This window comes from Mauremys reevesii, linkage group 16 (genome assembly GCF_016161935.1).
Source record: "Mauremys reevesii isolate NIE-2019 linkage group 16, ASM1616193v1, whole genome shotgun sequence".
Classification (NCBI taxonomy): Eukaryota; Metazoa; Chordata; order Testudines; family Geoemydidae; genus Mauremys; species Mauremys reevesii.
The window spans coordinates 11,632,047-11,648,479 of NC_052638.1; the positions used below are offsets into that span (position 1 = coordinate 11,632,047).

The following is a 16,433-nucleotide window of genomic DNA, read 5'->3' on the forward strand; positions in this document are numbered from 1 at the left end:
CCCATTTCCACATTTTACCAAAATGCCGATTTTTCTGAATTATTGCCAACACCGGGATATACTGGAAGTCTCAGAGAAATCCAATCTGTCCACTACACTCCTCATCCCCACCATGAGACTCCTAGCTTCCTCACCTCAAAAAAAGGTTAAAAGAAGGTCAGAAAATGGGCCAGATCCTCAGCTGGTGTAAACTGGCATGACTCCATTGAGCTCACTGGCTCTACCCCAATTCATAACAGCTGCGGTTCTGACCCTATGCCACCCATTGCATTCTAACTGGAAGAGAATCTGTGAATGGAATCACTGCTAGTGCAGATTTCTGACAGCATTTCAGCGTCTTCAGTTGTTTCAGCATATTATGCCATGCAAAGCAGTGAGCGGGTGCCAACGTGGCTATGGGCAAACGAACTAAGGGTCTGTTTTTGTGTCAAAGGCACACACTGCTCCATGCTGAGGGAGTCTGAGGTTTGCCTCGTTAGGGTACAAAGGTCCAATCCCCCATTGCTTTACAATGTGCAAAGTATGATTGATACCTGGCAGCACTATTTGTCACCCACCCTGTAAGATGTAAATGACTACACAAGGAGTCAGGTCGTGGACAGTTTCAGCCCAGAGATCTCAACATTATCACCCTTGAGAAATTTCCATAGAAAGAAAAGTACTCGTACGCAGTGTCAATTCTTTAAACGTGCTGAGCCCCCTCCTTGCTCCCTGAGAACCCCAAAGGCAGTTGTCCACATTATGGCTTTTGTCTCATAAATGGCAGCCTGATGGCACTATGGGAAATGCATGAGTTACAAAAGCACAACAACACAGTACCTGAAAACATTCACCTCTAACTTATTTTTGCACTTCCCTGTTGTGACACTGACTGACCAGCTCAGGCCAGAGCCATAGGCCAATTCACTTGTGTGAGAATATCAAACGAGTTAAATGTATTAATATATGATAAGGCCAACTCACTTGTCTGTTAAAAGAGATCTAAGGAGATGTTAATTGTATTGTTTTCATCTCTCTATATCCTGCTGTTTACTATTACATTACATTTACATTATGCATGCCCGGTAATTAAATAACCTTAGATCAAGGTGAAAAATACAGTAGGAAGATATATATACACAGAGAACATGAAAAAATGGGTGTTGCCATACCAGCAATAATGAGAGTAATCAATTAAGGTGGCTATTATCAGCAGGAGAAAAAAAACTTTTGTAGTGATAATCAGGATGGCCCATTTCCAACAGTTGACAAGAAGGTGTGAGTAACAGTAAGAGGGGAAATTAGCATGGGGAAATAGTTTTTACTCTCATTATAGTGTGTATGGTAACACCCATTGTTTCATGTTTGCTGTGTATATCTTCCTACTGTATTTTCCACTGCATGAATCCAATGAAGTGGGTATTAGCCCACGAAAGCTTATGCTCAAATAAACGTGGTAGTCTCTAAGGTGCCACAAGTACTTCTCATTCTTTTTGCTGATACAGACTAACACGGCTGCTACTCTGAAACTTAGATCAAAGTGTGTGTTAATGTAAGAATGTATTCAGGTGTTAGAACGTCATGAAAACTAATGGAATATTACTTGTATTGTTTTCACTTGTCTATTCCCATGATAATGTAATGGCAGACATTTACATTATGTATATCCCTGTAACTAAATAACTCATCAAATTCAAATGAAGAAGAGTGCTAAATTCAAAGCAATTAGCCATTGTGTGGGTACAGACACTTGTCAGATTGTTGTCTGTGAAAAGAAGTCATAAGTACTGACTGAAAGAGATCCTTTATCTGTGGACTGTTTGGATTCTAACGGGGTAGAATAACTGAACAAGAAGATGGAGATCCCCCAGAGTTATTCTGGGTAGCCCTGAAAAGATTACATAATAGGTAAATCAATCTGCTATCATTTTGGATTTACAAACTTTGATTTACCTGCTTTAACTTCTCAATAGCGCTCATTCTTTTTTCTTAGCTAATAAACCTATAGTTAGTTTACTATAGAATTGGCTGCCAGTGTTGTCTTTGGTGTAAGATCTGGAGTATCCATTGATCTGGGGTAAGTGGCTGGTCCTTTGAGACTGAGAGCAACCTAATGTGGTACGATTTTAGGTTTAAGTAACCTTTTATCACAAAGTTCAGTGACTGGGTGGCAACATAAGTTGGAGAGGCTAAGGGGACTGTCTGTGACTCCATGGTAAGACTGGTACCGTGATTCAGGAGTTCACATCTGTTACCGGCTTAGTGAAATCTAATTATAGAACATACCACCACAGTTTGGGATGTCTGCCCCTGTTTTCTGATAGTCTGTCCTGAGATAATCACTCACAGTGGTGAGCCACTCCAAACAGCGTGACACCTGTTAACACTTTGTTCTTCCAGGCAAAAAAACCCCTGCATTGCATGCGCAAGAAATGAGGGACTTGCACTGGTCGGAGCCAGGGATAGTGTGACAGTGTTCCCAATTCTTCACCTGCCATTTGCTTCTGCTAGTGCAACCCTGAGCTTTTTATCACAAGAGGTGACAATTCATGCAAGTTGGGTAGCGGGTTTGGGACTTGGGCATACATTCACCAGGGAGAGGGCTGGAACTATCCAACTCATTTTCACTTATGTACACTGGATTTAAGCCTCAGTTATTTCATTGTAGTTAAAACAGATATGCTGATCTACAGACAATAGTTCAATGACAGATTTCAGCCCTGAAATCATTCCATGCATACGTGGTCAACTCCTGAAATTAGACATATAGAACAGAAACAATAACTTAAGTGCAGCATCCTCAAATACACATGGCATAAGTTTGACTCTATGTACAAAGCTGACTAGTTTCCATGTAACTGGCATGAACTAGAATTAAACGCAAAACCCGGTGCTAGTATCATTCCTCAGCATCAAAAAATGAAAATTAATATTGAAGTGACATTTCTGCAGAAGTTGGCTATAAATAAATCCCAGGAGACAATTCCATTATTTAGCTTCTTCTAGCTTAATTAAAACTGCACATATCTGTCTGCAGCCCAAGAACATCTCCAAATGGCTTGCATGGCAGTGATTGGAATGATAGCAAAGTGACATTCCACCGTGATCCACTGCACCTCAGCACTCAGCCAGAGATAAGCCAAACAGCTCATTTGCAGCAGCAGCAGATTGTATTTTCACATGAGCAAGAAAAATGAATCACTCTAAGGAGTAGATATCAAAAGAAAAGATAAAGAAAATCCATTTCGTAGGTGGTCAAGTGAAAGCTCTCACATGGTCCTTAAGTTCCACAGACAACAACAAAAAATCTACTGGTGGCAGGGGATAGCTCTAAACAACATGCATGATGTGCTTGGTTTGAACTCATAATTGCAAGAGAATGTTTTCGAGAGCCCAGAGAAATAGAACGGTTTGTATCCAGGTTTGGAGTTACGTAGGACCGAATTTTGCGAGCAGGTATGAATTGCGTAGCCTTAGGTTTTATGTGTGATTCACTCGTGAGCAATTTAAATTACCTCTATTCTAAATGTTTCTGCTTATGAATTCACCATGCAAGTCAAGATCCATGGAGGTAACTCTGAATGGAAAGGGAGCCACAACAAAATAGGGACAGGCACATAAAATGGGAGGACTTCCCCCAGAGGGTCACACCACAGCACTGTCACTTGCCCTGCAGGAATTGTGGGTATATGTTAGAGCAGAAGCTCAAGAATTCTTATTTTGCTAATCTGCATGCCTCTTTTCAGTCTTAAGGACAGATTTAAACACACAGGACTAGTGTGATCTTACCAAGACTTTACATATATGATATATATATATATAAAATAAACACACACTGTAGAATGGATATGCATCAAATGTGATATTAATAGGTTTCACATGAAGTGCCATGCTGCAGGTGAGTTTGTTAATTGTGACTGTAAGTTTCCAGTATGCATTACATGCTGGAGCTGTTCTGATGTCAGAAACTGTCTTCTAAGAAGCAGTTAAAATCCTGGAATACCTCTCTCTCCTCCGATATTTTGAGCTTAAATTTGGTCCCCAAAGGTACAATAATAGATTTCATTATTTAGGAAAGTATAAATCACTGGTAGCACATGCCAAATATATTAAGGGTTTGTGATTCAATAACCCTTTTTTAAAAAAAAAATCAAGATTGCTGGATTATTTTATAATTTGAAAAACATTTGTAATACATTGCTTATTCTTTAGTGGGAATTATGGAAGTTGTGCTGAAAGCCACAGGAACAAAAACGGTAAGCAGCAGTCATGGGAGCCATTTATAAGTAAGGCTACAATTTAGTCACGGGTATTTTTAGTAAAAGTCATAGACAGGTCAAGGGCAATAAACAAAAAGTCACGGCCAGTGACCTGTCCATGACTTTTACTAAAAATACCCTTAAGTAAATCTTAGGTGCTGGAGGAGGGAGGATGCTCCAGCAGATGCTGCTGCTCTGGGTGGGGGGCAGCCCAGGGCCTTGCTGCTGCTGCTCCAGGCGGGGGGCGGCTCGGGGCCCCACTGCTGCCGATGCTGCTGAGGAAGGGGAGGCAGCCTGGGTGGCCCTAGGGTCAGCCGCTGCGGAAGTCCCAGAGGTCCCAGAAAGTCACAGAATCCGAGACACCTGTGAAAGACTTGAAACCTTAATTATAAGATGTTCCCAATGTGCCTTTAAAGGCCCCAATCCTGCAAACATCTTGCAGGACTGGGGCCATGATTTGTACATTGTCAACATGAGATCATGATACTTCATTATTTTCTTACTATTCTCCTACTTTCATTTTTAAGTAGATTTTACTGGTAATTTTAAGTATTCAGTTTTTTTGCATTATTCTACTTAATTCCTCCCACTGAATAAGCAGGAGCAGTGACACAGCCAGGATGTTCTGCTGATTCATCGTTTCTCTTACTTCAGAATTAAGCTGGTCACCTCAGGGGTCAAGGAAAAAATGTTCCTTATTGCATAGCTGTCCAGGGACATTATTCGGATGGGGGAGGAGGGGCCTGGGCTCAACTGCCCTGGGACTCACTGCCGATTTATGTCCTATGTTCCTAGAGCTCATGCTTCAGTCAGCTATTGGCAGAGGTCAGGAGGGGACTTCTTTCTCCCTCCAAATGTATTCTGGTAGGGTTGGTTTCCTTTATCTCCTTCCTCTGAGGCACCAGGAGATGGCCATGCCTGGAGATAGGACATTGTGGGGACAGGCCAGAGCTCCTGGGCGGCTCCGAGCATTCTCTCTCTCAGGTGCTTGCTCACATGCTCAAGGTCTAACTGATTGACATGGGGGAGGGGGGAGGAAGAGAGTTTCCTCCCAAGTCTGATTAGCAGTGAGACCGGGGGGGGGGGGTGTTCCTCAGCAGCATGTGGGTGGGGGTCACTTGCCAGGATTATCTGCGTATGTCTCACTTCATCATTTCCCTGCATTGTGGGGCTTCAGGCACTGGAGCATCTCAGTCCCTCCTATCCTCTGCCTGTGTCACATAATAGTCTAGTCTCCTGTGGGTTGTCATACTTTGGTCTCAGTTCAGTTGGGTTAGTGTGCAGGTGTTGGGTGGTGTTGGTGGTGCCTTATACTGTACACGAGGTCAGATTAGATCAGTGGTCTCCAACCTTTTTACGTCCAAGATCACTTTTTGAATCCCAGGGCAACCCAGGATCTACCCCGCCCCCTCCTCAGGGCCCCGCCCCTTCCCCAAGTCCCCATCCCGTTCACTCCCTTCCCTCCTCCACCCCATCGCTCGCTCTCCCCCAACCCTCACTCACTTTCACCGGGCTGGGTAGGGGTTCCAGAGAGGGTGCAGGCTCTGGGCAACCTGGGACCGAGGGGTTCGCAGTGTGGAAGGGGGCTCTGGGCTGAGCCTGGGGCAGGGGGTTGGGATGCAGGAGGGGGTGAGGGGTGCAAGCTCTAGGAGTGCCTAAATACCTTTGAAAATCTGGCCTTTAGTCTGTGTGGGCCTCAGTGCCCCATCTGTACAATGGGGATAACAGCATTGCTCCAACACACCGAGGGGTTGGGAGGAGAAATAGGTTAGACATTGTGAGGTGCAGCCTCAGATACTATGGTGATGGGGCCACATAAGTACCACAGGTAGAGTGGGAATGTCTCTATACACTGCTAGCCCTTCCCTGGGGTTGATCCCTTCTTTTCACCTATGCCCCCAAATCTCCCCCTTTTCTGAACGTAACCTTGGCTCTGTGCTTTTCTGTATTCTGTATTGTGTTCTCTCTAAAACAATCCCTCCTCCCTCTCCCCGCTCCACAGAGGGATTCCTCTTTTACAGGCTAAACTTCCATATCCTTAATTTAATCACCAGCCCTTTCTTATCTTAATCACCCTGCCTCTGTTTGTAAACAAAATACCGACTTCCGGCTCCAGGGGCACCTCCCCTTTGCAGAACTTACATTTGACAGTAATGCTGTGCTGTAGTTAAGAGCTCCACCTGGGAGACTGCACACCTCTGGTATGAAACGGGGAGGGGGGAAGGGGGCTTCCCCTCCCCTCCCCCTCAATTGGTGCCCTTGCAATGGAGTTATTCACAAGAGGAAATCCTATTGCACGTTTCATATTGTTGTTCTTTCCCCACCCTCCTACTCCTTTAAAAACAGAATAATTTAAAACAAAATAATTGTTTCCAGTGAGTTAGACCAAGCCTGGCCATCCAATGAACAAAGACTACACAAAACACTATCTAGTTGCAACGTCATGATCCACCTGAATCTGAACAGGTAAGAACATGTTGTATATTAATGTAGGACTTTGCAAAATAGCCCCAAAGAGTCCCTTGTGACGGACAAATGAGATTTTATTTTTATTCATAAAATCTGCTCGTCAGTTTGCACAGCAAAATGCTGCAAAACCATCTTCATCAGAACCTATGTAACTACCCCCAAATAAACAGACACCTACAACTCTTTTTTCCAAGTAGCTTAATTACAGGGATCGTTGATCAATCCTACATATACTCTTCATTGCCAGGTAATATGATCTCACCCTGGACGACAGCTGATTAATTTTCTGTTTTATAGGATTGTCAGAGAAAGAAAGGTCTCATCAAACAATGCTGCTTTACCTCTATTTTCAATCTAAGTTTATAATGTGATCTGCAGTTACTAGTTTAATGGGGTGGGAAACAAGTAAGACCAATTAAACAAGGAAGGTGGAGTGGAAAAACATGTAACTGACAAATACAAGAGATCTTATTATACAACTCGATTTCTCATATGTCAGTTTCAATGAATAGGCCCAACTAACTTCAGTGCAACTAGGAATTGGCTCAAAGTAAGTTAGGAAATAAAATCTCATTTATTGTTTTTAGTATGACTCCCCCTATTGAACTCCATGCCAGAATCATGGGCTTGTCTCAGTCTACCCCAATTTGCTAAATAACAAACCATGCCTGACCAACAGCTCAGGGTTTTCCCCAAAGGTATCCTAGTCCGATTACAAACATGGGGTTGTTGACACAAAAAATTGCACCATTCTAATTTAAGGTGTGATTTTAAACCAATTTAGTTTTAAACTGTTGCAAAAGGCTTTGCAGATACTGACTTCAGTTGAAGTGTGTCTTATTTAAATGTAGTACTGTACAAATGAATTAGGAAGTGGTTTAAGCTAAACTAAAATAAGCCATTCTTCAACTGAAATTAGCACCCACCCAGCCTATTGCAATTTCTTCTGCTGACAAGGCCTGGCACTCTAATAAAAGGACAGACAAATCTTTAATAATGTTCAAAATAAAAACTAACTTCCATAAGATCAGCACAAACTCACCAGAAAGCACCGCACTGATTGCCGGAGTCTGATTAGAGTCTAGATGCTGGATTTTTAACTACATAATTGCTGTCTTTGGAGAGATCTGTGAACACTATAATGGTAAAGCCACGGATGCATTGTGAAGGTTGTTTTATATGGATACTTTTTTAATGTAAGTATTCCTTTGTGCCATCTTGAAGGAGGCATGGGGAATGCAGCTGACAAGGTATTGTAAAACAAAAAAGCAATCTTCTCCCATCTCCAGACTGAACTGCAGAAAAAAATTCCTAACAGTGAGGGGTCTATTAGACCGTGGAATAATCTCCCCATGGGAAGTAGCAAAAGCCCCACTGCATGAGTCATTTAAAATCTAGACAAAGCACTTGAGAATTCACTGTAGGAAATAATCCTACTCTATTCTAGCTGGGGAGTTGGATAAAATGTCCGCCTAGATATTTTCTACCTCTAATTTCTATGAGCAGTGGGGGCCGCTCTGGTGATTATATGTACTGTAGGCTACCCGCTGTAAAACATTAAGCTTTGCCTAAAGACAAATATGTAATTGGCATTATAAAGTAATGTGGTTTTATTGAAGCCTGCAGATGAGGTAGTGCCTGAAATTAACCACATATTACTGAATATTATCTGCTTATTTCTGGGTACAGTTCTGTGCTCATTAACTATATTGTAAAACTGAGTAAAACTTTCCCAGCGTCATTGATGAACAAGAAAGCCAGTACAACATGTTCTAAGAATTCACAGCTCAGGAACAGCAAGACATTCTACACAACCCCCGATTCCAGCTTATAAATGACATCTCCACTGAATAGGCTGATAGAGATTGTGGAATCCTGGTCAACTAACATGAGGCTGTAGTGAGGAGAGTTGGGGGACATTTTATTATGCTATGATCAAAGAAGGGTGGCAGCAACCAATCCCTCTGCAGAGCCCAGATTCAGCCCTAAACCAATGTATTCGGCTACCTAACGTCTCCCTTTGGAGGGCAAGGTCTGTCCAGTTGACTAGGCAGTTTGGAATGGCCCCAGCCCCTCCATTATTTGAGGCTCCATTGATACCTGAGGAACCAGTTTATCAAGAGCATCTGCAGAAATGGGAAACTGTGTCGTGACGTAAACCACAAACTATGCTAAAGCACAAGGGCTAAGGCGAGTCCTTACTTTCACTGGAAGGGATCCAAGATTGAATTGAATATTGCTGTATGGAAGGTAGAGAGTGATTAAAAAGGGGGCATGATTAGTTAACATTCCACCCCACCTCATGCCCCGCTCTTTAATTCACTTACACCAAGATTTAAAAAACCTAAAGTTAGTTCCCCTAATCACCCTGATCTCCAGAGATTGCCAAGCGCCCCATTTTTCCTACTGAAGTCAACAGAAAGTGCTGGTCCTGATCATATGTGAGTCCCATTATTGATTCATGAACCTATCTTTAGTCCCCTGTTTTTTAAAAGCTTGGCCCTATTCTATACTGGAGTGACGTATGTGAGAGCCTGGTTAAAAATAAAGTTAAGAAAAATCTACATTCAAATTTGCTTTTACTGAGATAGCGAAAGAGTACTTACCACACAGCTCCTTTGTATCCACATTGCTGTCAGACGGAAGATGCAAGTAAAGGGAGAAAGCAGAAAAACGAGTGTTTAATGTAAAGGAAACATAAAGGCCTTCAGTAGAAGTTTCCTAGGTTTATCATTAGAGATGGAACAAATGCTCACAAATTTTGGGAAAGTTCTGATCTAGATCTCAGCTTTATAGCTCAATCCCATCTCTGTTTAATACCCACACTTCTGAAAACCACCCTCCAGCTAGCTATTAATAGTCTTTCATGGTTTCAAGCCTTTAATAAGTTCTTTCAGCAGAGCAGTGCCAGTGCCAGACATAATACAATCTGGATTCACACAATACAGGCTCAGTGGTGAGAGGTCCCTCAGCTGCCAAGTCTGGAAGGAGCTGTGACATTATTAATAATTATTATAAGCATTTATAAAGCAAGCACCCGTTACCATCTCTGGGACTTTCTTCTCAGTTTGAATTTTGGTGAGATCTGCCAGAGCGTGACTATATAAGCAGCTTCCCATTCTGGCCAGGTTACTCCTCAAGCACCCATTACAGGAATTCTTGCACCTTCTCAGATGGGATGCTAGACCACTGGATCATTCCTCCAGTCTGGTCTGGCAACTCCTATGTTCCTACTTGTTTAGCAACACTGGCTCTTAATGGATTTTTTAAAATAAAAATAAAAACCAATGGACACATTTCTAGTCTTACATTTTGTAAAACGTTCTTTTCATAAGAACGATGGTCCAGACTATCTGTGTCCTGAATGCCTGAGGGAGCAAAAAGCCTCCTACCCCTTGTCCCCCTGCATAGAAGCCAGGTATAACTACAATCCCTGAGCTTACTGCACACAATGCAGCCCCCTAGGAATGCACATACTACATGTATGTAAACAGTGTGTGCACACATGTAGAGCACAAGACCAGGCATTAAAGTTTGCAACTAATCTATTTTGTCATTCAAATCCCTCTACTATTGCAATCCCCTTTTGAGACTTGAAAGGAATTTGAAACATTTTCTTAACAGAATTATTCTTTATCAATCCATTTATATCCTGGAAAGCTATTTGCTTAACTGAATTCATTGTTGAGCTGCCCGACCTGTCAATGTAAGTGGAATATGGAGAAAGAGGCTTTAAAACACTTATTTCATTACTGGAGGTCTCTCTCAGTTTTACTGCCACCACCTACTAACGCTCTGGAAGTGCAGATGGTACCTTGCACCCTGGGAAGGCTTCAGTTAGAAGCAGCCATTGGCAGATATGGCGTTATAATTTCAACATCAGCTCCACAATGGAACCAAGAGAGGCATCCATCTCTGCCATGCAGTAACATGCATCTGGCACATGTCGCTCCCATTCCCATTCTCTCAAAATTCTGTTTTTTCTTCATGGATTCTGGGAGACAAAAGGGGGTTCTGCTCTCCTGGCTGCTGGTAGGTTTCTCTTCTCGAACTCTCCTTTGGATCACTGACGTTTTCCCGTCTCTTTCCCCAGCGTCTTTTTACTCTCATACCAGCTGCTGTGGCCCTCCCTTCTCCCTGCTTTGAAGCTTTCCTGGCCTTACCATTCACTGTAGTTCCTTTCTCCAGGTGTTTAGTGCAGCGGTGACAGCCCTCTTTACAGGAACACGGAGAGAACAGGAAAGATCCCAAACATGTTTTTTCCACTTTGGTAATGATTTGCGGGGGAGGGGGGAGAGATGAAGTTGTAAAAGCTTGGAAGGGAGTGTGGGAAGAAGAAAAAGGGAATCTTGCTTCCAGCCACCCATCCCTATTTTCTAGCTGTGTATGTGGAAATTTCTCCACAGAGTTGAATAGCCTACCCACCACTTCCCTTAGGAGACTGTTTAACATTAAAACAAACTTCCTTAAGGAGTGCCCCCGAGCTCAGTCAACTAACCAAGAACCTTCCTGAAGAACAGCACAACCAACCTTGAATATTGTACTCAGGGGCAGCCCTAGATTAGCTGCTAGAAACTAGCGCCCTTGGCAAACCATGCAATTGGCGCCCCCACCCCCAAACCCCAAGGGCAGATCTAGGCTGAGGGTTTTGGTAAACTGGGAAACATTTTGCCTCTTTTTTCCTTTTAATGTTTTTAAGCGGTTTTTTTGTTGTTGTTTTTTTTGGTAAACAGAGGCTTAATTATTTGGTTTATCCGTCTGTCCAGCCAATGTTTCTGAGATCAGATAAAATAGACACACTAAATTTTCAGAATAGATTTGTACTCGACAGCTAGATGATATTTCAGTCCAATTTCAAATAAAAATGCATTAAAAATGTTAATTATAATTTTTATTATTACAAATCCAAAATCATCCATTATGCTATCCTGCTTTAACTGCCATTACCACCACATCCAATATAGAAAGAAATAAGAAAATTCTTCAATGAACTTTAACTTGTATTTACAAAACACTCCGAATAAAAAACACACTGTGCTCTTAAAACATGACTCTTCTGGCTTTAAGTTTTGAAAATTCAGTCACTAGTTCTTTTAGATCCTGTTTTCCAGCTATTGCATGCTCTACTGACATTGTGGCAGGTCCAACTAGTCTCTCTTGCACCATTGTTGATATGTTTTTATCAATTTTAACTTTGAGAAGCTACGTTCCCCACTAGCTACAGAAACTGGCAAAGTTAAAAGAATGCATAGAACACTAAAAATGTTTGGAAAACTGAGAGAGTTTATTTTCAAAAAACAAACTTCAGTACTTCTTCAGGAGTGGAATGTTTCTTAAGTCATCTTGAAAAAGCCTGAAGCTCACTACACAAATCTGTAGCATCAATGCCTTTGAATTTTCGTGAGTCAATGCCGACTTCAGTTTTATACAAAATTCTCTTATCTGTTTTGCTGTTTTCTTTTGCAAGCTGTGAATATCATATAGAAAGCCAAATACTGACTCTAGCTGCTGTATCTGTTGAAATCTTTCATCAACCAAGTGAATAGCAGTATCAAGGACTGCAAAGTAGAAATTCACTTTGAACCTTTGTTTTGGGTTCTGAATGGGTGTCTCGTCCTTCATACAAAAACTGGTGTTTCTTTTGCTGAATGCGAACTGGCTTTGGTTCAAATTCTGTCAGAAAGTCTATTTCTTCAGCAAACTTGAGAGAATCTACCAGTATTCTTTCGAACCCTTCATCATTTCTGAATTTCTCCAGAATATTTTTAGTTTGCTGAAGTTTTTGAATAGCAGAATTTATGTTCAAGTTCTTTTCCTGAAGCTGCTTACTAGTGAGGTTAATCTCGAAAAGAATATTATACCACAAAATGAGTGAAGTCACAAATTTGAACTTGGAAAGGTCATTTGCAAGAGCTTCTGCATCTGAATGTGCCGTATTGCTAGATGATCCAGTAAAGGTAGTACCATCAGAAATTTCAATTAGGGCATCATAAGTGTATCCAAGTTCATAGCGAAGAGGCTTCAAAGCATCAGTGCAACTCTCCCATCTTATCTGACTAAGTGGTTTCACAGTTAGAGAATTCACATGGTGAGTCAGAATCTCCCAACAGAGTGTTGAGTCTGAAAAAAACACATACACACCTTGCACCAGGTCAAAGAAACTGCTTGCTTCCAAACAGCATCTAGCAGCATCATTGAAAACCAAATTCAGAGAATGCTCACCGCAAGGAATGAAAAAGGCCCTAGGATTGATTTCCATGATTCTCCTTTGCACACCATTGTCTTTACCCTTCATATTACTCCCATTATCATAGCTTTGGCCACGTAAGTTTTCAACAGATGACATTGTTTCAAGCTCTTGTAGAATAGTTTCAGTCATCAATGCTCCAGATATCTCCTTCAGTGGTATGAAACCCAAAAAATGTTGCTTTATGAGCACTTCAACATTATCTTCATCTGCAGACTTTTCCATATCCACGAAATGAATGATCATCATCATTTGTTCAACATGACTCACATCCGGTGTACAGTCCAGTATTATTGAAAAGTATTTTGCAGAATGGGCAACTTCCACAATTTTCTTTTTAATGGCATTTGCTAGGATTTGAATCAGTTCATTCTGCATATTTTCCCTAAACAATTAACCTGTGTTTCATGATCAGTTATTTTATGTAGATGCTCCTTCATGACTGGATCAAACAAAGCGAGGTATTCAACAAACTTTAAAAAGTTTCCATTACCTGGAGTGTATAATTTTTTAATTTCTACCATGGCTGCGGAATGCTAAATTTTGCCCACCGAGAACTCTCACTAAAGCAATCAGACGCTCTAATATTTGTTGCCAATATTATTCTTTTTCCTTGATCATATGTAAATTTTCTTCATCAATAGTTTTTCCTTTTTTCAACCGTAATTCAAGTTCTTTCCAATTTTGAAAAGATTCCAAATGTTCTGCACTTCTTTCATGTGAAGAGAATTGCAGATATGCTTTTCCAGTCCTTCGAACCATTTTCAGTAAGTGATGTACCAATTGCTTGATTTCTAAACAACTTGCAGCAAAAACAAAACACAGTCCTTCAACACTGAATATTGTAACCAGTTTCGATGAATTTCTGCCCCATTAATGAGTTTCCGCTTGTAATGCTGAGCAGAGAATTTTCTTTTATTTCCATCCTTAGGGAAGGGAAATTCATGAACTTGTTTGGGTCCATGTTCCATGAGTATTTGCCGCACACTGTCATCACATCTGGGCCATGAAGCTGGGTTCCCAGACTGTAACTTGTTTGTAACGTCCTCATCCTTTCTTCCTTCTACTTCATTTACTTCAATGTCTGCATGTGTCTCTGAACGTGAATAAATTTTCTCCACTTCCATATCAGTCTGATGCTTTGAGCTGCCTTCATCTAGAAGTAAAATGCCTTTTAGTAAGGCATTTGATATGGTCTCGCATGATATTCTTATCGATAAACTAGGCAAATACAATTTAGATGGGGCTACTATAAGGTGGGTGCATAACTGGCTGGATAACCATACTCAGAGAGTAGTTATTAATGGTTCCCAATCCTGCTGGAAAGGTATAACAAGTGGGGTTCCGCAGGGGTCTGTTTTGGGACCGGCTCTGTTCAATATCTTCATCAACGACTTAGATGTTGGCATAGAAAGTACGCTTATTAAGATTGCAGATGATCCCAAACTGGGAGGGATTACAACTGCTTTGGAGGACAGATTGGAGAAATGATCTGGACAAATTGGAGAAATGGTCTGAGGTAAACAGGATGAAGTTTAATAAAGACAAATGCAAAGTGCTCCACTTAGGAAGGAACAATCAGTTCCCCACATACAGAATGGGAAGAGACTGTCTAGGAAGGAATACGGCAGAAAGGGATCTAGGGGTTATAGTGGACCACAAGCTAAATATGAGTCAACAGTGTGATGCTGTTGCAAAAAAAGCAAATGTGATTCTGGGATGCATTAACAGGTGTGTTGTGAGACACGAGAAGTCATTCTTCCACTCTACTCTGGTTAGGCCTCAACTGGAGTATTGTGTCCAGTTCTGGGCACCACATTTCAAGAAAGACGTGGAGAAATTGGAGAGGGTCCAGAGAAGAGCAACAAGAATGATTAAAGGTCTAGAGAACATGACCTATGAAGGAAGGCTGAAAGAATTGGGTTTGTTTAGTTTGGAAAAGAGAAGACTGAGAGGGGACATGATAGCAGTTTTCAGGTATCTAAAAGGGTATCATCAGGAGGAGGGAGAAAACTTGTTCACCTTAGCCTCTAAGGATAGAACAAGAAGCAATGGGCTTAAACTGCAGCAAGGGAGGTTTAGGTTGGACATTAGGAAAAAGTTCCTAACTGTCAGGGTGGTTAAACACTGGAATAAATTGCCTAGGGAGGTTGTGGAATCTCCATCTCTGGAGATATTTAAGAGTAGGTTAGATAAATGTCTATCAGGGATGGTCTAGACAGTATTTGGTCCTCCGATGAGGGCAGGGGACTGGACTCGATGACCTCTCGAGGTCCCTTCCAGTCCTGGAGTCTATGAATCTATGAATCATCTTGAGTTTTCAAACTGCTTTTTTGTGGATGTGAGCTACCCTCATCTCGAAGTAACATACCTTCATCTTGATGTTCCAAACTGTTTCCATGCGGATGTGAGCCAACCTCCTCTCCAAGTAAAATTTCTTCATCTGGATGCTGGGAACTGCTTCCATCTTTATTTGGATTAAAGAGAAGATATTTCAGGAAGAATCCCTGCTGTTTTGCTTGGTCCTTTTCCTTCTTAGCTTTTCATTTATGATACTCAGCTCTTGAGGGTTTTCTTTTTCCTCTTTCTGCCATGGGGCATTTGAATATTGTTATGGACTGTGCTCCCGACTGCAAGCATTATAGCGTTAAGGATGGCTGACACACCCACCACATGGTTGGTGATTTAAACCACATTGCAGCTTTCCCAACATGTCTTTTCACTGCTTAAAGGTTCAATGATTAGTAACATACACTCACCTACCTATTAAAACAATTAGTCACACCATTTACACAAACAAAATTATCTTTTTTGACATTATAACCTGACACCAGTTGTTTGGAAAGTAATCCCCTTCCTCACGGTTACCTGCTTGGAGTGTGACATCATCACTTTCATAGTCTATTAAGCGTTAACTCTGTTACTTTTCTTTTATGGACCTTATTTATTACAATTTCCGGCTATGCGACCTTGATGTATATTCAAGTTAGGTGTCACTAGCATTCCAGCTCTTGCCGCTGGCGAACGTGTTTCATTGTGGCTGAGTTATTGCTTATCAAAATTGCAAAGTGGGTCATCTTGACCCTACATCGCAAATTGAAAAAAGAATTTGCAAAATTATTATTTATCTTTGCAGTAAATAAAAGATTTGACATATTAATAAATTCTCACAAATGTAGAGAAATGAATTGTAATTTATATCCCCTCTGTACACGCATGGGGATTGAAATAATGACATCTTCGTTATTTTATTTGTATTTTTTTTCATCTTTTTCATTTTTTTCTTCAATTTGATTTTTTTCCTCGAATTTGGCACCCCATTTAAGTTGGCACCTTAGGCGACCGCCTAGTTCGCCTATATGGACGGGCCACACCTGATTGTACTTAGACATCAGCCAACAATTTATGACTAGAATGGGTGGAACTTGTTCAAACAGCTTTTTCATCAAAAATAACCTATCAAGCTGGCAATTTTTTAC

The 16,433-nt window shown here is 41.3% G+C and overlaps 1 protein-coding gene across 7 annotated transcripts in view; it reads right to left on the reverse strand.

Annotated features, from left to right (window-relative positions):
* Positions 1–16,433, reverse strand: part of NECAB2 (N-terminal EF-hand calcium binding protein 2) — a 355,015-nt gene that overhangs the window by 138,321 nt on the left and 200,261 nt on the right. For 5 of the 7 annotated variants that reach the window (XM_039503542.1, XM_039503545.1, XM_039503544.1 and 2 more), the window contains one exon: positions 9,314–9,339. The exons of the other annotated variants lie outside the window; for them this stretch is intronic. In XM_039503542.1, coding sequence (XP_039359476.1) covers positions 9,314–9,339 — 26 coding nt within the window. The remainder of the gene's footprint in view (positions 1–9,313; positions 9,340–16,433) is intronic. 7 annotated transcript variants of the gene reach the window in all.